This window comes from Ipomoea nil, unplaced genomic scaffold, assembly GCF_001879475.1.
Source record: "Ipomoea nil cultivar Tokyo-kokei standard unplaced genomic scaffold, Asagao_1.1 scaffold3199, whole genome shotgun sequence".
NCBI classification, from domain to species: domain Eukaryota; kingdom Viridiplantae; phylum Streptophyta; class Magnoliopsida; order Solanales; family Convolvulaceae; genus Ipomoea; species Ipomoea nil.
In genome coordinates, this window is record NW_017619627.1 from 1854281 (window position 1) to 1880215 (window position 25935).

Consider the following 25935-nt stretch of genomic DNA (forward strand, 5'->3'; position numbering starts at 1 on the left):
AAACTTCTCGGTCAACCCCGTTAATAACCACACAATAATCGCTATGTGTCTGCAAGATTTACACCAAGCGTCTCGTTACATAATTAGACCTCTAAAGGGACTTGGAAAGCACAACTTTACCGTCGAACCTCCATAGGACACATAGAAGGCATGTCGAACAGCTGGCATATGGCCTCACTCCCCTATATATATATATATATAAAGGTCATTTATTACTCTTGGTAGGGGGTGACTTTTTCCAAGTGGGGCCTCCTGTAATCGAACTCTCAGTTAGCTTTCCGGTGCCAATCTTCCTTTTATACTTACTTTATCTACCATTCTAATAAGAGCCAATAATGTTAGGCCCTTAACTGCAACAAAAAAAATGTCGGTCTTATTGTTTCTTAAAATGAATGGTTCATATTATACTATTGTTTCTTAAAATGAATGGTTCATATTATTTTTATTTTAGTATTTTTTATTGATTTTCCTTATTTACCCTCTATTATATTATTTTCTTCCCTTAAATAACTTAAATTCCGTTAACATAAACTTTAGTAATGGAATATTCCGTTAAGTATTTATTATTTTAACTTACACATTAATTTCTATAAGAAAAGTCTTAGTTTCGAACCACATCCTAATTAGAGTTGACATAATTGTTAAACATATACAACGAATATGTTAAAATATATTTAAAATATATATAATATAAAATTTAACATAAACTTTGTTCAAATAATTAGTCTGACTAAATACATAACATTCAAAGTTAAGCATCAAAGATTATAAATCAAGAACTTTAAAAATCATTTGATCAGAAAAAAACTTAATATTCTTTTGATTATTTAGATCAGAAAAAAAAACTTAATATTTCAATTATACTTTTGCATTAATATTTTTTGTATGTATTTTTCTTTTTAATCAATGATTGCATTATTGTTGATGAAAAGTATATACGCCACTTTATTACTCTTATTAAACTAAATAAAGTAGTAGCTACAACAAAAAATAATACATATCCGTTTAATTAATTTTGAATTAGATGTCTATAATGCCTTTATTGAAAAAAAAAATTACTCATTATAAAAAATTTAAAAATAGATATAATTTCATTAGTTATATTATCTTTATTTTCTACAATTCAAAGATTCATTACCTTCAAATTTATCAATTTATTATATTCACTGTATTGTCCATTGTCTTCTTTTTACATTATCTTGTAATTAAATATCAAAGTTATAATACAAAATACATTATATATATTTATTTACCAAGTATTTTATACAAATATAATAAATATTAATATTTTGTTCAATACTTTCACATGATAACCTACGACACACATCTCACAATACATGAAACATGTAGGGAAAAACTACCACTACCAAATATCGATTAGAAAATTCAATAAATATTATCTTGCATTTATATATTTTGAATTACCGATTTAAATAAAGAAATTCAATATTTATTTACATATGCATGAACTTCTCCGATATGCATGTCCACCTTGCAAGGTGAACACGGTTCTATAGCATAATTTGACAATTTGCCCACTTTATTGCTCTTAAACTAAATAAAGTAGTAGCTACAACAAAAAATAATACATATGCATTTAATTACTTTAGAATTAGATGTCTATAATGCCTTTATTTTAAAAAAAAATTATTCATTATAAAAAATTTAAAAATAGATATAATTTCATTAGTTATTTTATCTTTATTTTCTACAATTCAAAGATTCATTACTTTCAAATTTATTAATTTATTATATTCACTGCATTGTCCATTGTCTTCTTTTTACATTATCTTGTAATTAAATATCAAAGTTATAATACAAAATACATTATATATATTTATTTACCAAGTATTTTATACAAATATAATAAATATTAATATTTTGTTCAATACTTTCACATGATAACTTACGACACACATCTCACAATGCATGAAACATGTAGAGGAAAACTACCACTACCAAATATCGATTAGAAAATTCAATAAATATTATCTTGCTTGCATTTATATATTTTGAATTACCGATTTAAATAAACAAATTCAATATTTATTTACATATGCATGAATATCTCCGAGATAATATTGCGTTGATATACTTTGAAATACTTATTTAAAAATAATCATTGGGCATTATCCCATTCGCGCAAAGCGTGTAAAAAAAACTATATATTTTAATAAGATTAAGTGTTGTAGATTAGAGTATGTACTAATCAATTATATTAGTGGATTTCGAGTTTCGACTCAACCCATCCTAAAAAGACTTATGAATTTTTTTATTTTCGGGTATCCACGTAAAATATTTTGCTTCATTATTCATTATGTACTACTCATCCCCACTATATAAGTTGATCCAAACTAATTTATATTATTAGACAGCTATCTCAAAAAGTCGAAGTTAATTAACACCTTTTTATTTCCAAATTAATTGATAAGATTGCAACTAATAAATGGGATGATGGGAAAAAAGAATTGTTATTTCCCTGTTTTTTAATTTTTAATTTTAAAAATAATTTCTTTTTACATTTTATAGAAAAGTGAAAAAAATTGTTGATAAGTTATGCTTCGGATCTATCCAACCTCTTGTTATTGGTTCTTGTGCCTTAGCCTTTGCCCTATATTCTTGGACATCGCACTCTCGAAATTTGTTACTTAAAAAATAAAAAATCTTGTCAGTAATTGATAATGGAAGCAACAAAATCCTATCATCCTATGAACTCTAATGAATTTTCAATACCATCCAACAACATAGGTTACATACAATCGATATACCCTACACCACAACGCGCGTAGCACTGTGCACCGTGCACTTTCCAAAACGACGTCGTTTTGGGAGGCACGGTAGGAAATTGCTGTGATTATGTATATTTGTTCACACAATTATGTATATTTGTTCATACAATTATGTATATTTGTTCATACAGTTATGTACATTTTTTATACAATTATGTATATTCTTTTTATACAATTCTGTACATCCGAATCAGAAAATTTGTGTGTTTATATTAAGAGTTGATGTGTATTATGTTAAAAGTGTATGTTTATTATGTATTATGTTAGATTATGTGTATTATCTTTTAAAAAGAGTATGTATATTTTGTTATATAATTATGTACATTCATGTATACAATTATGTGTATTTTAGTATAACATTATGTACATTTTTTAACATGAGTTTTTTATTAAAGAAAAATTAACTGTCATACACTGGGGCGGAAAATTTCAAAAAAAAAAAAAATTAAAACGACGTCGTTTTGCATTTAGGTGCACAGTACAACGCGCACCGTGATGTAGGATATAAATTGCCGGTTACATAGCCTAAATGTACAATTTCCCAAAAAGAAAAAAGAAAAAACCTCTACCATTTTGGGCGAAACGGCCCAAAAGCCAATGGGCTTAGTTAATGAACTCTACCCTCATATTAAGCGCAAATTATGCTGTGCAACCGAATGCACCTTGCAAGGTGCATACGGTTGCAAAACAGCGCCGTTTTGGTTAAAAAAACGCGCATCCCACTTAAAGAAGAAATCAGGTTCGATTCTCGGTAATAGGATTTTTATATATCCAGAAATTCATAGCTATATAACCACAATTTCATAATTATATATCCACAATTTCATAACTATATATCCACAGTGAATGAATGAAGTAAAAATTCACAATGAATGAATGAATGAAGTAAAAATCCACAATGAATGAACTAAATATCCACAATATATGATTGAACTAAATATCCACAATGAATGAACTAAATATCCATAAATTCATAACTATATAACCACAATTTCATAACTATATATCCACAATTTCATAACTATATATCCACAATAATGCTATTGCTGAGAGTCGAACCTGATTTTTTTTTTTAAGTGAGACGCGCGTTTTTAACCAAAATGACGTCGTTTTGAACCGTATGCACCATGCGCATGGTACATTCGATTGCACAGCATAACTATTGCATATTAAGACGCCCATGAACACTTCCAATCGTTATGGTATGGACCAGTGTCCAGCATGTATGCTGGACACGATAACGGTGTCGTTAGTGGTACCGTTCTCTTTCACTTTTTTTTATTTTATTTTTTTAAAAAAAATTCAGATCACATTGTTATAGGAGTATATGTTCATAATTTTATCACTATATGTTCATAATTGTAAGTTAATGATGTCAGAGCTCTGTGTTCATAATTGCATAACTGTACACTCATAATTCTGTAACTGTAAATTCATAATTCAATAACTGTAAATTCATAATTTTCGAAACTCTATGTTCACAATTTTAGAGCTCTATGTTCATAATTTTATCACTATATGTTCATATTGTAAGTTCATAATGTCAGAGCTCTATGTTCATAATTTCATAACTGTACATTTATAATTCCATAACAGTACATTCATAATTGCATAATTGTACATTCATAATTCCGTAACTGTACATTCATATTCAATAACTGTAAATTCATAATTTTCGAAGCTCCATGTTCACAATTTTAGAGCTCTATGTTCATAATTTTATCACTATTGTTCATAATGTCAGAGCTCTGTGTTCATAATTTTATAACTTACATTCATAATTCCATAACTGTACATTCATAATCCCATAATTGTACATTCTTAATGGCACAAACGAATAACGCTGTCAACGACGAGACAAAATCAAATTATTATTTTTAACTGGAATGACGCGTTTTCCCTGAAAACGACGTCGTTTTGGACTCGTGCGGGTCCAGGATATAATTTGCCAATCATTATGCTATGGACCCGTGTCCAGCATGCATGCTGGACACAGGTAATAATGTCGTTAGGCACTGTTATCTTCTTTTAAAAAAAAAAAAAAAAAATTCAGACCGCTTCGTTATAGGAATATATGTTCATAATTTTATTACTATATGTTAATAACTGTACATTCATAACTCCATAACTGTACGTTCATAACTCTATAACTGTACATTCATAACTCCATAACTGTACATTCATAACTCCATAATTGTACATTCATAACTCCATAATTGTACATTCATAATTTTCGAAGCTCTATGTTCACAATTTTAGAGCTCTATGTTCATAATTTTAAGTTCATAATGTCAGAGCTCATTGTTCATAATTCGATCAATAACTGTACATTCAAAATTCCATAACTGTAGATTCATAATCTCATAACTGTACATTCATAACTCCATAACTGTACATTCATAACTCCATAACTGTACATTCATAATCTTCGAAGCTCTATATTCACAATTTTAAAACTCCATGGTCATAATTTTATCACTATATGTTAACTGTAGATTCATAATCTCATAACTGTAGATTCATAACTTCATAACTGTACATTCATAACTCCATAACTGTACATTCATAATCTTCGAAGCTCTATATTCACAATTTTAAAACTCCATGGTCATAATTTTATCACTATATGTTCATAATTGTAAGTTCATAATGTTAGATCTCTGTGTTCATAATTTCATAACTGCATAACTGTACATTCATAACGGCATAACTGTACATTATAACGACATAACTGTACATTCATAATCCAAAAAAAAAATAACACCGTTAACAGCAAAATACACACGATTTTTTTTTAAACTAAATGACACGTTTTTCTTTTAAAAAAAACGACGTCGTTTTAGGCCCGTGTCCACAATTCATTGTGGACACGGGTCCAGGGCATAATTTGAAAGACACTTCCACATGGGCTTTTTCCGATCTTCAAATTGGGCTCTGAACATACTTGGGCTTTTAGTATTAATTGGTAAATTGTAGACAGGTCATGCCGTCAGAATTTAAAGGGGTAAATTATCAATCATTATTGTGTGGATCATAGTCTACACAAGTTGTGTGTATCATATTTTGTCTATTGTAAAATAATATACATTCAGTAAAAAAAATGTACATTTAGTTCAAAAATAATGAACATCGTATTCAGGAAATATACATTATTTTTGTTCTGAGTGTACATTATATTATATAATGTACATTCAGTACAAAAATAATGTATATTTAGTATATTAAAATGTACTTTTTGTTATGGTTCACATAACATTGGTCCACACAATAATTTGCCGTAAATTATACCGTGCACCAGCATTGTGTGCCCTGGCTAAAACGACGTCGTTTTGACTATATATATATATATATATATATATATATATATATATATATATATAAATTCTGTTTCCCGTTTCTATTGTTAAATTCACAAAAAAAAAAAAAAAAAAATCTCTGTTTCGAATGTATATAATAATATAAACTCATAACAGAAAACACAAACTCATAACATAATACATAATACACATAAACTCATAACATAATACACATAAACTCTTAACATAATACACATAAAATCTGTACAATAAAAATGACGTCGTTTTTGTCAGGGCGACAATGCATTGTGCGCCCTGGTGCACGGTATAACGATTGATTTAAAGGTAGGACAACCATTTGTTATACCATTGTGTATTTTTAGTACTTGAATGTGAACATCCAGAATATAAATTGTGTTTTTAAGTTTTTAGAATTTATGAATATAGGGTAATTTACAAATTGTGAATTTTGAAAAGATAAATTGTAAACATTTAGTATCTAAATTGTGTACCTGTCCACCTTGCCAATCGTTATGTTGTGCATCCGTATGCACCGTGCATGGTGCATACGGATGCAAAAACGACGTTGTTTTGACGTCTAACTTTAAAAAAAAAAAATCAGAATTGTATAACTACACAATCATAATTTCATAACTATACATCCAGAATTACATAACTACGCATCCATAATTTCATAACTATAAATCCAGAATTGCATAACTACATATCCATAACTTCATAACTATACATCCAGAATTGCATAACTATACATCAATAACTTCATAACTATAAAATCCAAAATTGCATAACTACACCATGCATAATTACACATCCATAATTTCATAACTATAAATCCAGAATTGCATACCTACACATCCATAATTTCATAAGTACAAATTCAGAATGAATGAACTAAAAAACGAACAACATAATGTTGTTGCTGGGAATTGAATATTTTTTTTTTTGTTTAAGTATGACGCGCGTTTTGATGCAAAACGACGTCATTTCTGCATTCGTATGCATCATGCATGATGCACATGATGCACACGAATTCACAGCATAATTTGCCCTCCCTTGCAAGGTGGACTCCAGTCCACATAATAATTTGTCGTATGACAACTATCACATAACCATATCATAAAATGTATGAGTCAAATTACATTAAAAGACTGAATTCAATTAGTTTGTTAGTCTCGCGGTGCCTCAAATGGACAACAAGGGACAGACTATCGAGCTAACAAAATTGGCCAAGCTTTTTTTTTTTTTTTTTTTTTTAATAACGTGTTAAAATTTATAATTAAATACCAAGTCATAATGTATGTGAGACAATACACTAAAACATTGAATATAATCAACTCACCAATCTCACTATGTGATTATAAATCACATGTTTCTCTAATTCTTGGATTCTAAGCATTTACATGAAGTTCTGGCTAAAAGATGGAGATGTGAACTCCAGTTTTTTCCACAATACGGTGAAGCAGCACCGCAGAAACAACACAATCACGAAACTTCGAAACAGTAGGGGATGCTGGGTGAACCAATGACCAGATTTAAATTTGCTTATCAAAGAGTATTTTGTTGATATTTTTACTTCAGGCAATGGGGTTCGCGAGCCGGTTCTTAATTGTATAAGTCCTAGAGTCACCTCAAACTAGAACTCTGCTCTTCTAAGATCATTTTCCAGCAGTGAGATCAGAAAGGCAGCCTTTGGAATGCATCCAGACAAAAGCCCCGATATTGACGGTCTCAATCCAGGTTTTTTCCAGGCCTACTGGGATATTATTGGTGCTAGTATGTTAAATATGTGCAATGAGTTCCTCCAGTCGGGCACTCTCCCACTGGGATTGAACACAACTCAAATTGTTTTGATCCCCAAAAAGGCCACCCTTGAATCCATGGGAAACCTTAAGCCTATTGTACTTTGCACGGTGGCTTACAAGATTCTAGCAAAATCCATTGCAAATAGATTGAAGCCTATTTTGAATGGGTTGATATCAGACAGTCAAAGTGCATTTGTTCCAGGGCGTCTGATAACAGATAACATCTTGGTTGCTTTTGAGATGCAACACTATCTGAAGAGGAAGACACATGGTAAAGAGGGTTATGTAGCACTTAAACTCGACATGAGCAAGGCCTACGATACAGTTGAATGGCCTCTTTTGAAAGAAATGATGCTAAAACTGGGTTTTGACCAAAAATGGGTAAATTTGGTGCTCCAGTGTGTATCTACCGTTGAGTACTTCATTCTTAATCAAGGGGAAGAGATTGGGCCTATTTCACCTTAGAGAGGGTTGCGTTCAGGGAGACTCATTGTCGCCGTATCTGTTCATCCTTATTGCAAAGGGTTTCAGTGCATTGCTAAGGGAAAAAGAGCTACAAGGAGGAATCCATGGAGTCATAATTGCTAATTCAGCACCACCAGTCACTCACCTATTTTTTGCCGATGATAGCTACATCTTCTTCAAGGCCAATACCACGGAAGCTTCAAATATGAAACAGTTACTCTCACAGTATGCAAGTGCATCCGGTCAGATCATCAATTTCGACAAATCCAATCTCTGTTTCAGTAGAAATGTCCCGGAAGATACTCGGGAGAGGGTTGGGGAAATTTTGGGTGTGAGAGGATGTAGGAGTGGGGGTAATTACCTTGGGTTACCAATGTTGGTGGGTAGGAACATGAGGGAGGTGTTGAGCTTCATCAAGGGTAGAATAATCAGTAGGATTCAAAGTTGGAACCATTGTTTCCTTTCGGGAGCAGGTAGAGAAGTTTTATTAAAAAGTGTTGTTCAAGCTCTTCCCTCTTATGCTATGGGAGTCTTCTTATTACCAAGTGAGCTTATTAGAGAGATTGAAGTGTTAATGAATAGATTTTGGTGGAAGGGGGGTGGGAATGTCAACAAAGGCTTGAACTGGTTTACGTGGAATAGGTTGTGCACTCCTAAAAAGTTGGGGGGGGGGGGGGGGAGGGGGGTTTCGGATTTAGAAGTCTTAAGGGATTTCAGCGTAGCAATGCTTTGCAAACAGTCTTGGAGAATAATTACTAATCCGGATTCCTTAGTAGCAAGAATTCTCAAAGCAAAATATTTTCCAAACTGGTTTTTTTTAGGCTAGGAAGAGGGCCAATCCATCATTTGTTTGGACCAGCCTTATAGCAACTCAAGATGTCATTAGAAAGCACAGCAAATGGAGGGTCGGTGATGGCAATACGATCAAAATTTGGAATGACAAGTGGTTACCGGACAAAGCTAACCCCAAAGTAATGTCTTATCCTTTTCCGCTTATGCATAATGCAGTTGTGGCAGATCTTATGAAACCAAATGTGGCTAACTGGGATGAAGAGGTCATTAGAGACATGTTTGTGCAGCGTGACGCTGATCTCATTATGCAGATCCCGTTAGCTAGACATCGGAGTGAAGACAAAATAATTTGGGCCCCGGAAGAGAATGACAACTTTACGGTTAAGAGCTGTTACAAGGCGTTGAGGGGTGAGCTAGACCCAAATGACATTCAGGGTTGGACAAATTTTTGGAAGTTAAAAATCCCCCCAAAGTAAAGATATTTTTTTGGCAAGCATGCACAAATTCCCTACCAACAAAGGATCTTCTGAGGAGAAGGAAAATTGAATGTGAAGAAGTATGCACTCTTTGTAATGTGGCAACTGAATGTATCAATCATATCTTCCTGGAGTGTAGTTATGCTAACAATTGTTGGGGCCTATTAGGAGAGCAAAGGACAAGTTCAGATTTATGCTCTTTCACTTAGTGGGCGAACCAGAAGTTGTAGTTGACAGACTTGGAGAAGTGCTGCTCATTGATAATGGTGTGCTGGGAGATCTGGCAGCAAAGAAACAATAAAATTTGGCAGAACAAGGCAGTATCACCTCCTTCATTTACAGTCAGAGCAGCAGAAAGCTTTCTAAGCGGTTGGCGGGCAGCTTCGGAGACTTGTCAACGGAATGGATCCAGCAGCTTAGAAAGCAAGTGCAAATGGTCTAAACCCCACACAGGCTTCTCCAAACTAAACGTTGATGCGACGATTAATACGCAAAATGGGAGAATGGGGTTTGGATATGTCTTGAGAGATGACAAGGGAGATTTCATAGCTGCCAAGAGTGTTTCTTGGAGTGGAACATTCACACTAAGGGAAGCGGAAGTTGTAGCAATTAGGGAAGCACTCGGTTGGATCAAAGAGCTCAACTACGACAATGTTCAGATTGAGACTGATTCACTTCTGGTGGTACAGGGACTAATTGCAGTAGAAGGAGGATCCTACTTTCACCTTTTTATGAGTGATATAAAAAGCTCATTATGTGATTTCACTAATGTGTCTTTAGGCTTTATCAAACGATCAGCGAATCAGGCAGCTTATGTACTAGCTAGGTCGTTTGTTTCTTTGACTGGTTGTAGGGTGTGGTTTGACAACTACTCATCTATCCTTTGTAATGCGTTGTCTTCGGACTTGATTTAATTTATGAATGTTTGTTTGTTTCAAAAAAAAAAAAAACATGAAGTTGGTAATGGCCCAAATTTTGGTCCAAAAAAAAGAAAAAAATAATATAGGAGTTAATATATATATATATATATATATATATATATATATATATATATATATATATATATATATTGGAGTGGAAAGTCACCGGCAAAAGCGGAGGCCTACCGGCAAGTGGACCCCCCTTTGTCGTAGCACAAACCCGCATAATCAGTGGCTTAAGGTCACCAAATTCCTTTTATCAATTCTTCAAACTTTTAATTATTCCCTTTCCATTCAGAAAAAAAATTTTTATTTATTTTTCTTTCAATTACTCCCTAGCCCCTAAGGCCCTAATCCATTAGAGCTGGTCTAATGAGTACGATTGAGGCAATTTTGTAAAAATATAAAATAAAACTTCTACATGTAAAATTATATATATATATATATATATATATATATATATATATATATATATATATAATTGCACTCAGGTGCGAATGAAGCGCCCTGGAGGGAATATGCGAACGAATCCGCGTGCGACACGTGTCCAGACCTAATGGATTAATAAAAAACGCGGTGACATTTTTATAAATAATTGAACATCGAAGTGCAAGTAAAATGTATTACAAGTGTATGTAAAATGTATTATAGGTGCAAGTAAAATTTACACTGAGCATCAATACTAAGTGCACCTATAGTTATAAGTAGTTAGTGCACCTATAGTTATAAGTAGTTGCACATATAGTTATAAGTAGTTTCACCTATAGTTATAAGTAGTTTCACCAATAGTTATAAGTAGGTGCACCCAGGTGTATGAATGTTTGCGGGAAGTGAATGTTAACAAGGCAAAATTACTGCACTTATAGGTGAAAGTACTTGTAAGTGATTTTACTTGCACTTCGATGTTCAATTATTTACGAAAATGCCACCGTATTTTTTTTAATATATTAGATCTGGACACGTATCGCGCGCGAATTCGTTCGCATATTCCCTCCTGGACACTTATTCGCACCTGAGTGCATTCATATATATATATATATATATATATATATATAAGTTCAAATGCGGCGATGTCCTTAGGTGCGGCAGAATTTCAGAATACACTAACAGTATTAACAATATGCACCAACAGTGTAAGGGAAACACACCACAATGAAAAAAAAAAAAAAAAAACCAAAAAATACACAACAGGCCCAAAAAATACATCATATAACTCACCACACCCCAATGGTGTATTTCCGAACACGGTATGGTGTTTTTCCTAACGTTGATGGTGTATATTTGTTGAACTATTGGTGACGCCGTACCCTAAGGACATCGCCGCACTTGAACCTTTCTCTCTCTCTCTCTCTCTCTCTCTCTCTCTCTCTCTCTCTCTCTATATATATATATATATATATATATATATATATATATATATATATATATATATATATATATATCGTTTCAGGTGTGAACTAATGCTATGATATGAGGAGTGGTGTAGGGTGCATCCCGTGCAATTGTGTAGTAGTTTAGTGGTGTAGTGATGTGATGCATTGGTGCAATATTATATATTTACTAGGTCAACATCATTATAAATCACAAGATTTAACAAGATCAACGGTGCATAATGGTACACAAGTTCACATGATAGCAAACTCAAACCTCAGATTAAATTATAAGAGACATATGTCATCTTATTTATACCTCATAGAAAAATGTAACATCTTATATAATTTTTACAGATAGTGTTTTCTAAATTAAAAAAAAAAATAACTTAATTACCTGGTTAGTTTATTTTGCTATATATAATATAAAATAATTAATTTTACCATGTGGAGTATAACATAAAAATATTACATGCAGATTATGTTGTCATTATAAGTTATAAACATACCATGCTTTTTATGTATCTAATTTAGTTAATAAAGATTGACTCAAAATATTACTCCGTATAATTTAATTTAATCTTATTAACGATTAATAAATGTGTATTTAAAGACAACATAAAAGTTATATCAAATATAAAAGATTAAGTTTATAAGGTATAAAACAATTGAAGCAATTATTATTGTTGTTATTGTTGATACTAAATTGTCAACTTTAATATTTACAGAGCATCCACATTAATGGATTTTGAAAAATTTTTGTAGGTTTTTTTTTTTTTTTTTTTTTTTTTTCAGGCTACTAATCCTTGTTCGTACAGGACTGGGGCAAAGTGCTGACCAAATTGGTTTTTTCATACGAGAGGAGATTTGAACTCCTGACTTCTCTTAAGGTACAAGAGTGCATGTCAATCAAGTTGGTTAGGTTTTTGTAGGTTTTTAAGCCTATATTGAGGAGAAAGAGTGTGAGGAGTTTTCGTGCAAAACTTTGATTTTTATCCGAATTGTGGACCTACCAAGAAAAAAAAAAAAGTCATGATCACGTGAAGTGCGACCACAACGCTTAGCCGAGCGCGTGCACTGCACCCACCTATTTAGCGCGTTAATCTTAAGTGTTTTTTTTTTCCAGATTTGTTTTGCTTTTTTTCTTTTTCTTTTTTTCCTTCCTTCACATCTTCTCTTTTCTAGTCACACTTACAAAAACTATTCAAAATCTATGTCTATTGAAAATACTTTTAGAGATATTATTCGACAAGCCTAATAAACTCAAGATTGTCCCCCCCATGAAGAGCATCACGCAAGCAGGGGTTGGGTCTCGAGTTTCAATGTAGGTCAAAGTGGCTAAGGATAAGTTAGCTCACCTTGGGGGAGGAAGGGTGAGATTGGAGCCATTCTAAGATGTTATGGGGTTAATGTGGTTACTAAAGAGTGTTTGATATGCTCGGTCATTATCTAAACTAGTTTTTGCCCCGTGCGATGCACGATATAAAATTTAAATAACTTTAATATTGATAATATTTTAAAAACAATAAAATAAAATATTAATCATGAAATTAAAATTTATTCTGAAATGTATTTTCCTTTAACAATACTAAATTGGTTGTTATATCGAACATCACATATTGTTAGCATATATTATAAAGAATTGTGTTATAACATACCACATGAGATTTAAAAAGTGTACATTAAAATAATTATATATATATATATATATATATATATATATATATATATATATAGACACACACACACACACACATTTTTATAAAAAAAAAAAAATTAAAAATTAGGAAATCAAACAATATACTATAAAAAATTATGAAATTAAATTTTCTTATATATAAAAACATTTATTAATATGATTTGTAATTAAAGCCTATAGTACATATACTTGACAATATATAAATAAAAAATACAGTATCATCATCATACATTGAAACTAATTACGAAAATCTTTTCTTAAACATTGCATAATAATAATAATTATATACGTACAACATATATAAATCTAAACTAAATATGAAATATTTCATGACATGAAAGAAAAAATAAAACCTGCAATGCTAAGCCCAATAAACATTTAATTATCTATCTATATAACCCAGTTACGTTGCATTTCAGCCCAATACCCAAGCCCATTAACCCAATTATAAAACCTCATTACCAAACCCTAATCCATATTTTTTGACAATTGCGCTTCCGTCTACTCTGTTGCGTTCGTCATTCTCTCTAAAATGTTCACTGACTTACGCGAACCTTCTCTGTTTCCGGCGTCTTGACACACTCGATTTTAAATCGTCGCACGTCCAAGTAATCCACTGCTAAAAAACTTTTCAGATAATCTGATCGTAGCTTTTGGCCGTTGTGGAATTGCTTTCTTCCCCAAATGCCGATCTGAAAAATCGGGTGACTGGAGCAAATCTAAAACAAACTAATAAATACAGTATCATCTTCAGGTAAAACTTATTATTTAAAACAAAATTAAGAAATACATCATATTTTCTAATTACTTAATATCAGTTCAATAATTATTTGTTTAAACTTATTCGTCTCTCCAATATTATTGTTCATGCAACTGATTTAAATTTTTAAAAACTTTTTTTCAATTTAGTAACTGATTTAGTAACTTTTTTCAAAAAAAAAAAAAAAATTCCCTCTCAAAACTATATTCGAATGAACAATTAAATTGTTGTCGATCAACAAAATTGTAAGAATAAAAAAATAGGTTAATCTTATTTTTTAAAATTGAATACTCTAATTTTTTTTCAGTAAATAATAAATTAATTTATATAATAAAATGTTAACTTAAAAATACTGGAATGTATTACCTGCTTCATCATTAAATAACAATAATTGTAGATTAACATGTATTGAAAATAGATAAGTATGATGCATTATATACCTTAAAATGATGCAATTTCATTTAATTGGTATTTTAATACCTTAACATGATGCAATTTCATTTAGGCGGGAAATTGATTGGCACAAAACATTTTGCTATTATATAGAGTAAGATAAGATAAGATGTTGTTAAAATATTTTTATAAATATATTGTATTGTTGTCTATAAAAGGACAACAAATTTTCTTATAACATAATTAATCAATAATGAAAATAAATTGTCTCCTTGTAATTTTGTTTCTTCGTTCATGTTTGTTATCTAAAAAGGATTACTACAATTTTTAAAAATTATTTTCATCAAATAGCTAGAATTAATTATAATTATAGCAATTTAAATAGATAATTCTAAAGTTGATGATATCCATGGAATAGGCCCCAGCTACACAGTAGTTGATACTCCATTCCTAAGTACCATTTTCCCATCAAATGTTTATTCATTTTTTAAATGTCCAAACCTAACAAATCATTCGTTTTAGGTTAATATTTGTATCAAAAAGCTAGGTTTGACAAATCACAATCAAATCCTCTTTTTTTTTTTTTTTTTTTTTTTTTTTTTTTCATTTTGAATCTTTTTGTTTTAAATAACACAACTATCATAGTTTTATCGAACTAATTCATAATCCTTATTAATTTGTCTCCAAACTTTATAAAGAGGTAAATAAAACATGTCTATATTTAAAATTCAACAACAAATTATATATTTCTATCCAAATTGTATGTGGTAAGACTGGAAGTGAGCACTATCCTTGGGTTGAATCATTTACAATATCATAAATTCATTGTGAATTTAATGCCTCGTTTATAGAGGAAGGAGGGACTGCGACATGGCATACACGTGTTGCATATGTATCAGGCGACTATAGCGGTGCTGTCTAGTTCTCATAAATAATCTAATTGATTGACTTGACTATTGGCATGACCCTCTAGTGATCAGTGCTAGAGCGAGATGTTTATGGTTGTGCTCAAGGAGTCGAGGTGAGTCGACAACCCTTCTCTTATGTGACTTGCATATTAATCGTGATTGAACTAGTCGATTCCGGTCTGCATAGACCGAAAACATAACTAAGGTTAGTTTGGATCAGGAAAGTGTCGGGTCCTTAGTATATATTCAATTCCCCATCAATAGTGTTTTGCGAGATAGTCCAAACAAATGAATTTATGAATTTTACAAAGTCAACTATTCGACTAATAATTTGGTTGCGGTTGTCTCAAGTTAAGTTATTGTACTGAGTTATTACTGGGAAATCCTCGCCTTGTAACCCTAACTAGCAAAAAATGACAATGAGGTAAATTAACATATATAAGTTACCTATAACTGACTAACTCAAGTAACAATGTAAATAATAAGTCGCTCCCACATGAAGTTAAACTTTGAACTTTGTGGTTATCAAACTAACAATGGAACTGAATTAGTTGAGGTTGACAGAATTAGGGAATATAAAATTAAGTATGAAATTGGGAGTGTAGGTAAAATTACTCTTTGTTATAATATATTGTACCTAACGATTTGTTGTCTGATACGTGATATACTATGCTTATTGTTTTGATTTTAATAAAATGGTAATACGGAATATTAGATTAAATTGGGTATCTTGGATGCTTGATGGGAGGTAGTGTGAAGCGCATAATGAATTGTGATAGAGGAAATTAAGGATAATGATGGAAGATTTAAGTAAGGTAATTAGTAGGGATTATTAGCGATGAAGGCGTAGGTTGTATGTCCTACTCACCACCCGGCAACCCTACTTTACATGCCGCTATCTTGTCCCCTTTCCCTCCTTGCTCTCTCCACCAAATTCCCCCTTTTTTCTCACTTTAGTCCTTTGACTTTTTCTTAATTTCTCTTCAATCCTTCATGACCAATTCTTTTACCTCCTCTCTCGTTTCCCAATTTCTCAACTTTATTAGCTGAAATGCTTTGCTGTTAGAAATCTGATGGTAATTTTGTCATTTTAAAGTTTAGTCTATAAGTTAAGAGCATCCACTATAAAGTCTTTTTCTAAGCTATTTCAGAATGAAATCTTCCAAACAAGGAGCAAAGTGATGTGGGAAGAAGTTATTCAAAAAAGAATTCATCTGTAAAAACAAGAAATAATGTCAGAATATAAAGAAAAAGCAAAAAAAAAAAGAAAAAAAAAAAAAAGAGACGTTGTGCGCCAAAGCCGTGCACGCGCCTGGTGGCGCGTCAGGCCCGCCAAACTTTCCTATAAACCTTTTTTTTTTATTCAGTTTTGTTTTTTTTTTTTTCTCTCCCCTCCCACATTCTCTTTCCTAATCCCTCTTACATTCTCCCCACTGATAAGGATGCTCTAAGTCCCATTGAAAAAAAATTGAATTTTTTTTTTTTTTAAATAATGATCCAATAATATTTGGTATAATTAGATTTATGGATAATTGCATTTTTCGTTTATAAGTTATAGGGGTAATTGTATAATTCGTCCTTGGGTGTTGGTCATGTACTCATGCTCATTTTTCATCCTTAAGTTATTATTGACGTTGCACTTTTCGTCACTGAGTTATACTAAAATTGAAAATTTTCGTCCCTAATGTTTTATTAGTAAAGGGACGAAAAGTGCAACGTCAATGATAACTTAAGGACGAATTCTACCATTACCCTATAACTTAGGGACGAAAAGTACAATTTTCCCTTAGAGATTTATCATACTTAAAAAAACTTGGGTGATTTCAGTTTTTTCAGATTAATCCTAAGTCCACAAGATCTCGTCCTTAGAGTCAATGTGAAGATAAATCACGATTCGCGAGTCCCTTAATCAATCTAGCGGTTAGATCATAGTTTTCATGTGTACAAAAGATCTCATCCAGACCTTATGGCATCCTTTGATTTTTTCCATACATGATTGGATTTTGTATTGTTTTTTTTAGTGCAAATTGCATTATATATTGTTAATAACACTAGAATATGTCATATTTAATACAACTAGATATGTCATATTTAGGAGCGTAAATGAATTGAATCGTACTTGAACCTAAGCAAGCTCAAGTTTGAATTCGAAATTAGTGGCTTAATTTTAACTCGATACTTTCTATAAAGTTCAAATTTCACTTAATTAACTTAAATTGAGCTCATTTTCAAAAAAAAAAAAAAAAAAAAAACTTAAATTGAGCTCAAGTTTTTATCAATAAGTATACTTTGACTGATCGAGTTTTGCTATGTATATGTATATATGTACGTAGAGGAAATTTCAATTTTGGGCATATGACTATAGGGGTCTTGTTAATTTTAGTCCCCGCCTTTTAAAATTGTCAATTTAGTACTTTAACTATGCAATTTTTATCAATTTTGGTCACTCCGGCCAAATTGTCGGTCAAATTCCGCCGGAAAATTTTAATTGTTAAAATAATGAGAGTATTTTGATCATTTCACGTCTCTTTTCTTCTTCCCAGGCGAGCCCATCCCTTCCTCTCCCGTTTCCGGCGAATGCAATGAACTAAGATGATGGGGAAAAGAGGCTTGATGATATTAAAGATAGGGTTTACAGGGAGAAAGAACGCCGGAAACGAGAGAGAAAGGGATGGACTCACCGGAGAAGAAGAAAAGAGGCGTGAAACGACCGAAATATCCTCATTATTTTAATTATTAAAATTTTTCGACGAAATTTGACCGGCAATTTGGCCGAAGTGACCAAAATTGACAAAAATTGCATAATTAAGGTACTAAATTGACACTTTTAAAAGTCAGCGACTAAAATTAACAAGACCCCTATAGTCATATGACCAAAATTGAAATTTCCTCTATGTACGTATGACTCATGAGAGGATTGATGAGTCATGAACCAACACTTTTTAAATTTGAGATTGACTTGAGTTCGAATTTAACCGAATTCAAATCAAACTTTAATTGAATAGTTCACGAATGATTAAAATCGTTTGCATCCTTATTCATTTTAGTTATACATACATGATACTATCTTTACACATACAAAATTTATAAAATTATAACACAACGCTTAGTCACAAAATTAACAAATTAATTAATTAATTATGGTTTGAATGAGAGACAGGCGTGATGGAGTTGGTGGAGCAAATTGAGGGGCAGGGATGTCAATGTACAAGAGGCATGTTTGGGTGTAATGAGTGGAGTTGTTGAACTTTGCTGCTTTCGGCTAAACACAGATATACCATCTTTTTCACCTCTTTTCCATCATTGCCCTACTCTTATCTGTGAATTCCTTTTTCGCCATCCTGGCCTGCTCGGCCGTGCTCCACCGTCATTAATGCAAACACCTCATCAACGGCTATAATATCACTACAACAAAAATTGCCTCATTTGCCCCAACCCTCCTTTCTTCTTCTCTCATTTTCATTTGTTTTCTTTTCCATAATTGGTTGAAAATGATTACCATCTCTTTCATTTGATAGGGTTACAACTTAGAATACAATTTATTTATTAATTGAGGAATATTTTTGTTTGCCTGCATGGACAGCTCAACTATTTGCAGAGGTGAATTTGTCACAAGAGACCAATGATCAAGTTTCACCTGAAACAGTATATGAGTAATCTCTCAAAATGAGAGGCTCAGCTTTTTGTGCGCAGTGAGCAACTGATGGCGATTTTACCTTTTTTTGTCTCAAACCTTTATTCCTAATACAATTTTGTCTTATATATAAGCAAATAAAAACAGTTAATACAAACCGAACTACCCTATACGACTATACTATCATGCACGTCTCAACACACATCTTTCGGGTTGTGTGATGTGCTTGCATAAATCTCCATGTAAATTGTACTTGCCTTTAATTGACTCAATCGTCATAAGTAAAAGAAGAGTCATAGTTGACTTTGACTAATGTAACCTATTGAGCCACAATTATGTCGCTTGACCAAGTTTTGAACATTTTTTTATTATTAATTTGATTAAATTTAAACATTAAAATTCTAATACTCCTATTGTTCTAAATAATATGAATTATATCATAAGAAATTATGTATTATTTGTTTAAAGAGTTAAAATCCAAAATAACTAAAGCATTTTTTTGTTAGATCACGATGTGTCCTAAGCACGGTTGCAAAAATCGGTCTAGGCGCCTGCCTAGCGCCTAACTCGGTCGAGTTAACTCGTTCATTTTAGTCAAATTAACCGAATTAATCCAATCGACTCAGCATTTCTATTTTTTTCATTATATTCTCACCTAAGCACATGTTCTCATATGATCCTAACTCTCTCTCTCTCTCTCTCTCTCTCTATATATATATATATATATATATATATATATATATATATATATATATTACACACACACCCACACATTTGCACTGTTTTTTTTTTTTTTTTTTTTTTTTGGGAGTTAGCTGCCTAGGCCGTCTAGGCGCTACTATACCTCCCGACTAACACTTAGCGCTTACTGCAATCCTGGTCCTAAGCATGCTTTTAACTGTATGAGACATTTTTAAGTTTGTACCATACTCAGACTAATCCTTGTTCACACTTGGCAAACCCAATTAAGGGGTAATGTGGTGGCCAATTTGATTTTTCTATACATGAGGAGTTCGAACTCCCGACCTCTTTTAAGGAACGAGAGTGCATTGTCACTCACGTCAACGGGTTAAAATAACCAAAGCATTAAATATAAAAATAAAAAATTGAACACCTTTTTTGGATTAGAAGGAATATCAAATTTCCATTTGCCCCATCATTAGTGCCCCATCATTAGGATTAGGAATTTAGGATTTTGGAACAACCTTGAACAACAAAGTCTGAGGGCTAAACATAAATAAAGAAAGGGTAGGGGGTAACGGCAAAAGAAATAAAATCCGTAACGGCTGGGATTCGCTTTTGGGGGTTCCACCAACTAACCAGACGGGTTTGTTTATAGGATTACGTCCGGCATCTGGTCCGATAATACGCGATAAAATAAGCCAACTTTCCGTTTTTGCCCCCATACTTTTTTGGTTTCTCCCCTTCAGCTTCTTCGCCTTCGGGTTTCTCGGCAAACACCTCTCTCACACTTTTGTTGCCTCTCTGGTTAATGGAGGGACCTTGACGCCTTCTTCTCTATTTCTCTCTATCTCTCTCTCTTTGATTTTCTTTCTCCCTTTCAGTGATTACCAGCTTCAATCTTTCAACTTCTTGTTGTAATCTCAAGGTTGGTGTTCTGGGTTTGCTCCCTTTTCTCCCTTTATGTTAATCTTGATTGTTAAACTTCATTTATGCTTGCTTTTGAGCTTTGCTCTTTGGTAAGTTGAGATCTTGGAAGATTCATTTCAGTTTTAGAGTGCTAGTCTGCTTAGACATTTATGTGTTTTCTTTTTCTTTGGTGGGTTCTTTCTTTGGTTTTGTAGTTTGATGTGATTTTTTATATTTTGGCAGAAGATTCGTTGACAAATTTTTAGCTTTATTAATTTTTTTTTGTATGTTTAGTTGCTGGAAAATATAAAAGCTACCATAGAAATTTGCGAGCTAACACTTTCTTTCTTCCTGTGTTTAGTTTTCCCTTTACTTTCTGTGTTAACTGTTATCCTCCTTTTGTTTGGGGGGGTTCTATCTCAGCTAGGAATCTTTTTGAAGGTATTAAAAGAATCACTTTTTGTGGCTTCTGTTCCATGTTCACTTTAATTTACATATTAAGTGCAGAAAGCATGTGGCTAGTTATGCTAAATGTTTTACTTAGCTGTATTGTGCCAAGGAAATCACACATGTATTTGTGGTGAATGTGAAATCATTGTTTCAATTGGATTTTTAGCACATCTGAATGATCTTACTGTGACTCTGTTAGTAGTGTGAATGACTAAACATTTTGGGTTATGGTGGCCTGTTTTTAGTTGGCAAGTGTTCTTTCTTCCTAATTATTCTTGGATCAAACAAAATGTTTGATTTTGATTTTTGCTAGAAATGGTTTTCAATTGGATAGCTGTCTTGCAAGTGGATATTGTTGAAGAAACTTAATGAATTGATTGGATTAGTTCCCTTTATGACTATTTCAGCAGGTTGAGAGACGAACTCGAGTTTTTATATGATATGATGTCCCCAACAATATTGGGTGAAGGGCAGGGTAATGGTTCAGTAATGGCTTCCTCATCAACGTTGGACTGCATTTCTCAGACGGGCTCGGCACTAAAAGAGCGCAACTACCTAGGTTTGTCTGATTCTTCTTCAGTGGACAGCAGTGCGGCCTCCGGTGTCGTGAATGAAAAGGACAGATTGAATCTTAAAGCTACAGAGTTAAGGCTTGGTCTCCCTGGATCTCAATCTCCCAAGCGAGATTTAGAACTTAATGGGCCAAGCACCGGAAAATTTGATGAAAAGCCTTTGTTTCCTTTGCTTCCTTCAAAAGATGGAATCTTTTCTTCTGTCAAGGCTTCTTTCACTGGGAACAAAAGAGGATTCTTGGATACCATGGAAGGCTCTGTGACCACTGAGGCAAATTGGATGTTTACTATTCCCAAATCTGATTCTCACACTCCTCAGTCAGCTGGACAAGGAAATTTTGGTAGCAGTGCAGGGATCAAATCGAACGTGCCTCAGACTAATATGAAAGACAAACAGTTGAAAGCATCACAGGAACAGCCTCATGCAACCAATGCAACAGCTCATAACAAAATGAGTTCTTCTAACAATGCCATCAATCCACCCGCTGCTAAGTAAGTGTCTGAAAGCTGAATAGGAACTTTCTTTTTCATTTTTTATTCTCTCCTTCATGTGGTGGAAGGAAAGAGAAAGGGGCGGAAACCAGCTTGGTTGGCATGAGTGGCTGTGCACTCTCATCCCTTAAGAGAGGTTGGGAGTTCGAACCCCCTCTCGTATGGAAAAACCAACCTGGCCAGTACTTTGCCCCTTAATTGGCCCGGCCCGGTGCGAATGGGGATTAGTCTGAGAATGGTACGGGCTTAAAGGTGCCTCCTACAGTTAGGGTCTGCTCAGGACACCTCATGGCCTGACCAAAAAAAAGAAGAGGAAGGGGCGTATGATAAGAGAGGAAATGTTGCTTAAATACATTTTAGACACTAATGGATATTGACTTGACATCGTCCTGTAGGGCACAAGTTGTTGGTTGGCCACCTATTAGATCGTTTAGGAAGAATGCACTGACCTCCACCTCAAAGGTTAATGATGAAGTTGATGGAAAACCGGGCCCTGGGGCTCTTTTTGTTAAAGTGAGCATGGATGGAGCTCCGTATCTAAGGAAGGTGGATCTTAGAACTTACGCCTCATATCAAGAACTTTCTTCTGCACTTGAGAAGATGTTCAGTTGCTTTACCATAGGTGAGCTATTTCATCTTTCTCATCCACCGGTTTCAATATCTTCAATTCGAGATGTCTCAAATTTGTGTGATCATTGTCATTAAGGTAGATCATTTTGCATGGTCATAGTTCTACAACTCTGAACTAACTCTTTCCGTTATTTTACTCTTGTTTATTTATCAGGACAATGTGGATCCCAAGGAGCTCCGGGCAGAGAAAATTTGAGTGAAAGCAAGTTAAGAGATTTCCTTCATGGATCAGAATATGTGCTTACATATGAGGATAAGGATGGTGATTGGATGCTTGTGGGAGATGTCCCATGGGAGTAAGCTTACCTTTCTCAACCTATTACCTATTTTATCATATTTGAGTTCTGCATATTAGTCCGGGAAATTATATTGTTGGGATGTCTAAGGTTGCCTGTGTCTAAAACAAAGTGTGCATGTAAAACTTTTGACCACTTCTATGAAATTATTATGCACAAAAGTTCATGTTTTGTGAACAGGAGGTAAAAAAAAAAAAATACAATTAGTTTCTTTTGGTCACGGTGATGCCTTAAAAATGTCATCATAGGCAAAATTTGTTTTCTAATTGATGATTTTGGCGTATTAGCTGGAAAGGATTTTGCTTAACCTGACAGTGCCATTTTTGCTTGATGAAATAACAAGAATAGCATCCTACCATGATCTGTTTTTCTCTGCTTTTATGCTTGATGTGTTATAGTTTGAGGATTTATGATTCATAAGACATTTACTGCTCAAGAATGACGTGTAAATTTTGATGAACAGATAGTACAAAACAGATGCCCACTATGATATCTGGACTTAGTTCAGGCTGTAGGTATTAGTCGGTAAATCTAATTCCTGGAGCTACGATTGAATTCTGCTGGAAATTTCTCTTATTGACACTTAAATCTTTTATGCTTTCCCCTTATATTTCATCCTTAATTATGGATTCAAACATAGTTAAATCATGCAAACGATGTTCTCAGGAAAAAAGTTAAAGTACTGTGCTCGTTAAAACATGACTGGTTCTGTTCCTTTATTATTATTTTTAGTAATTTAAATTTAAAGTGCCTATCAGACTCATTTTCAACTAAACATTCTATAATGATTTTGATTTTGCTTATTGCATTTCGTTTTCCATTTGCCTGTGCACCTATGCTAACCGATGGACTGCTTCTACTACAGCATGTTTATCGAGTCCTGCAAGCGATTGAAGATCATGAAAGGCTCTGATGCTATTGGATTAGGTTTGTTTTGTTTGTTAATTCAATTATTGCTGCTAATTAGAACGGTTTTTTTTTTTTTTTTTTTTTTTGAGATTTTATTGTTCAAGCGCATACTATTTGCCAATTGCCATCATGATATTATGCATAGTAGTATAACCATACTCGAACTTGATTATTATGATATAAGCACTTTTTGAAGCAAAAAAAATAGCTGGATAAGGAAACGCAATGCACGAGATCTTTCTTCTTTGTGCCCACAGACGATATAAGCTTTTCAATCTCATTCTTGTACTTTGCAGCTCCCAGGGCGAAGGAGAAATCCAAGAGCAGGAACTAGCTCCTGCTCGGGCAAAGTGACAGCTTCTCGAAACCCCCCAGCAAATTGCAAGAGTAGAGAAGTGAGCGAGGATTTGTGATGAGGAATGAAAAGCGGATGGTTTGGAGAGTGGAGTATAGAGCCTTTGGTGTTCCTGTCCATGCATCATCGACTACCAAGATGGACATAAATCTCTGTTTGTTCGTTCCCGAGTCTGATTTATTTTAGTATCTTGTTGCGTTACTGAGAAGGTGTCTTCGTAATTAATACGTCTGTATTGGAACACACTTTATGTATGAAGTGGTTTGAACAATGACATGTGATTAGGAGACTTTGTAGCAATGTGCTATGTGGTTTGTTGGTTATGTCTGCTGTTTATGGTTGTGAATGTTGAATGTGAACCAAAGTTTATAGCAATCTCATGTGTTTCATGTGTCTATGCTTGTTGAGCATATAATATAACATAAATATCAACTATCAGCTTAGGCTTTTAGTTGAAATAGAGCACATGCTTCAATTTGATATCAGAGCCATACCAAAGGTTATGAATTTGAATCTTCGCGGGAGGGGACAAATTCTGCAGACACAACAATTCAAGTTAGACTTATAGAACTTTTTTCCAATGAGACATACTTTAAATCGAGTTACTACTGAATTTCATGTTGGAGAGTTGTATATCTTTTGGTTAATGATAAGATTGTTGAAAATATGAGAGCAATGTAATGATGATAATGCCCTAGTTTACAGCAATAACTAAAGTACTTAGGCTTTTGCCATTTCAAATAATACATGATTAAGTGGGGTTTAGTGGTGTGAGATATGAGATTGTATTTTTATTACAGAATTCAGAAACATGTAGAGGAGTTGAAAGTGCAGATTGGGTAGTAACATGGGATGCACCAGAAGAACAAGCAAATCCATATGTATATTGACTTTAGCACTGGGGATGAAGATTTAGGGCATGATTATGCAGCTACCCAATCCCTAAAATTTTCAAATTAATAGCTAATGGAGATTGTTTAATCAATCAATAATCAAGATGATTAGGTCTATGACCACTTGCTGTACTCCTCCCCACTTTTTGACAGCTATTTTTGATGGTTACTGGTTTAGACCTATCCACCCACCCAAACAAATGACAAATCTTGGGTTAAAAAAGTGAAATTCTTCGTCCTCGGGACCCTATAGTCTAATCTTACAGGGATTGTAGAAGAATTAAATCACGGTGACTCATCAGCTTCTTAGGTGGGAGGACCCGCCCAGAAGCTGCCGAGTCACTCACACAAGAGGTGAAATTATCTCACTCTGACTGTCCGGACTCAATCTTGCGTTCTTGGGTGCAATATTTCATCCAGAAA

The 25935-nt window shown here is 33.3% G+C and overlaps 1 protein-coding gene and 1 long non-coding RNA gene across 5 annotated transcripts; one reads left to right on the forward strand and one right to left on the reverse strand.

Annotated features, from left to right (window-relative positions):
* Positions 1 to 5400: 5400 nt before the first annotated feature.
* Positions 5401 to 10258, reverse strand: LOC109168566. The gene is made up of 3 exons (XR_002052100.1): positions 10107 to 10258; positions 9111 to 9113; positions 5401 to 5411 (listed from the first exon to the last, which is right to left on the reverse strand). It is a non-coding gene; the product is annotated as an uncharacterized LOC109168566 (long non-coding RNA).
* Positions 10259 to 20711: 10453 nt separating this feature from the next.
* Positions 20712 to 25014, forward strand: LOC109168484 (auxin-responsive protein IAA9). Of its 4 annotated transcripts, none has more exons than XM_019317509.1 (6): positions 20712 to 20937; positions 21748 to 22429; positions 22825 to 23051; positions 23214 to 23355; positions 24221 to 24282; positions 24561 to 25014. In XM_019317509.1, the coding sequence occupies exons 2-6, from the start codon at positions 21807 to 21809 to the stop codon at positions 24596 to 24598; spliced, it is 1092 nt and encodes a 363-aa protein (XP_019173054.1). In that variant the 5' UTR covers positions 20712 to 20937; positions 21748 to 21806; the 3' UTR covers positions 24599 to 25014. The 4 variants fall into 4 exon arrangements, with proteins under 4 accessions (XP_019173054.1, XP_019173056.1, XP_019173057.1 ...); XM_019317511.1 differs by having other exon boundaries at positions 20712 to 20934; positions 21752 to 22429; XM_019317512.1 differs by having other exon boundaries at positions 20712 to 20934; positions 21773 to 22429.
* The last annotated feature ends 921 nt before the right edge of the window (positions 25015 to 25935 follow it).

What these genes read in the sequence shown, in the direction of transcription:
- LOC109168484 (XM_019317509.1), top strand. Translation starts at nt 21,807, where the DNA reads ATGATGTCCCCAACAATATTGGGTGAAGGGCAGGGTAATGGTTCAGTA. An exon ending in ATCAATCCACCCGCTGCTAA is followed by an intron (nt 22,430 to 22,824) that starts GTAAGTGTCTGA and finishes ATCGTCCTGTAG; the next exon opens with GGCACAAGTTGTTGGTTGGC. An exon ending in GTTCAGTTGCTTTACCATAG is followed by an intron (nt 23,052 to 23,213) that starts GTGAGCTATTTC and finishes TTTATTTATCAG; the next exon opens with GACAATGTGGATCCCAAGGA.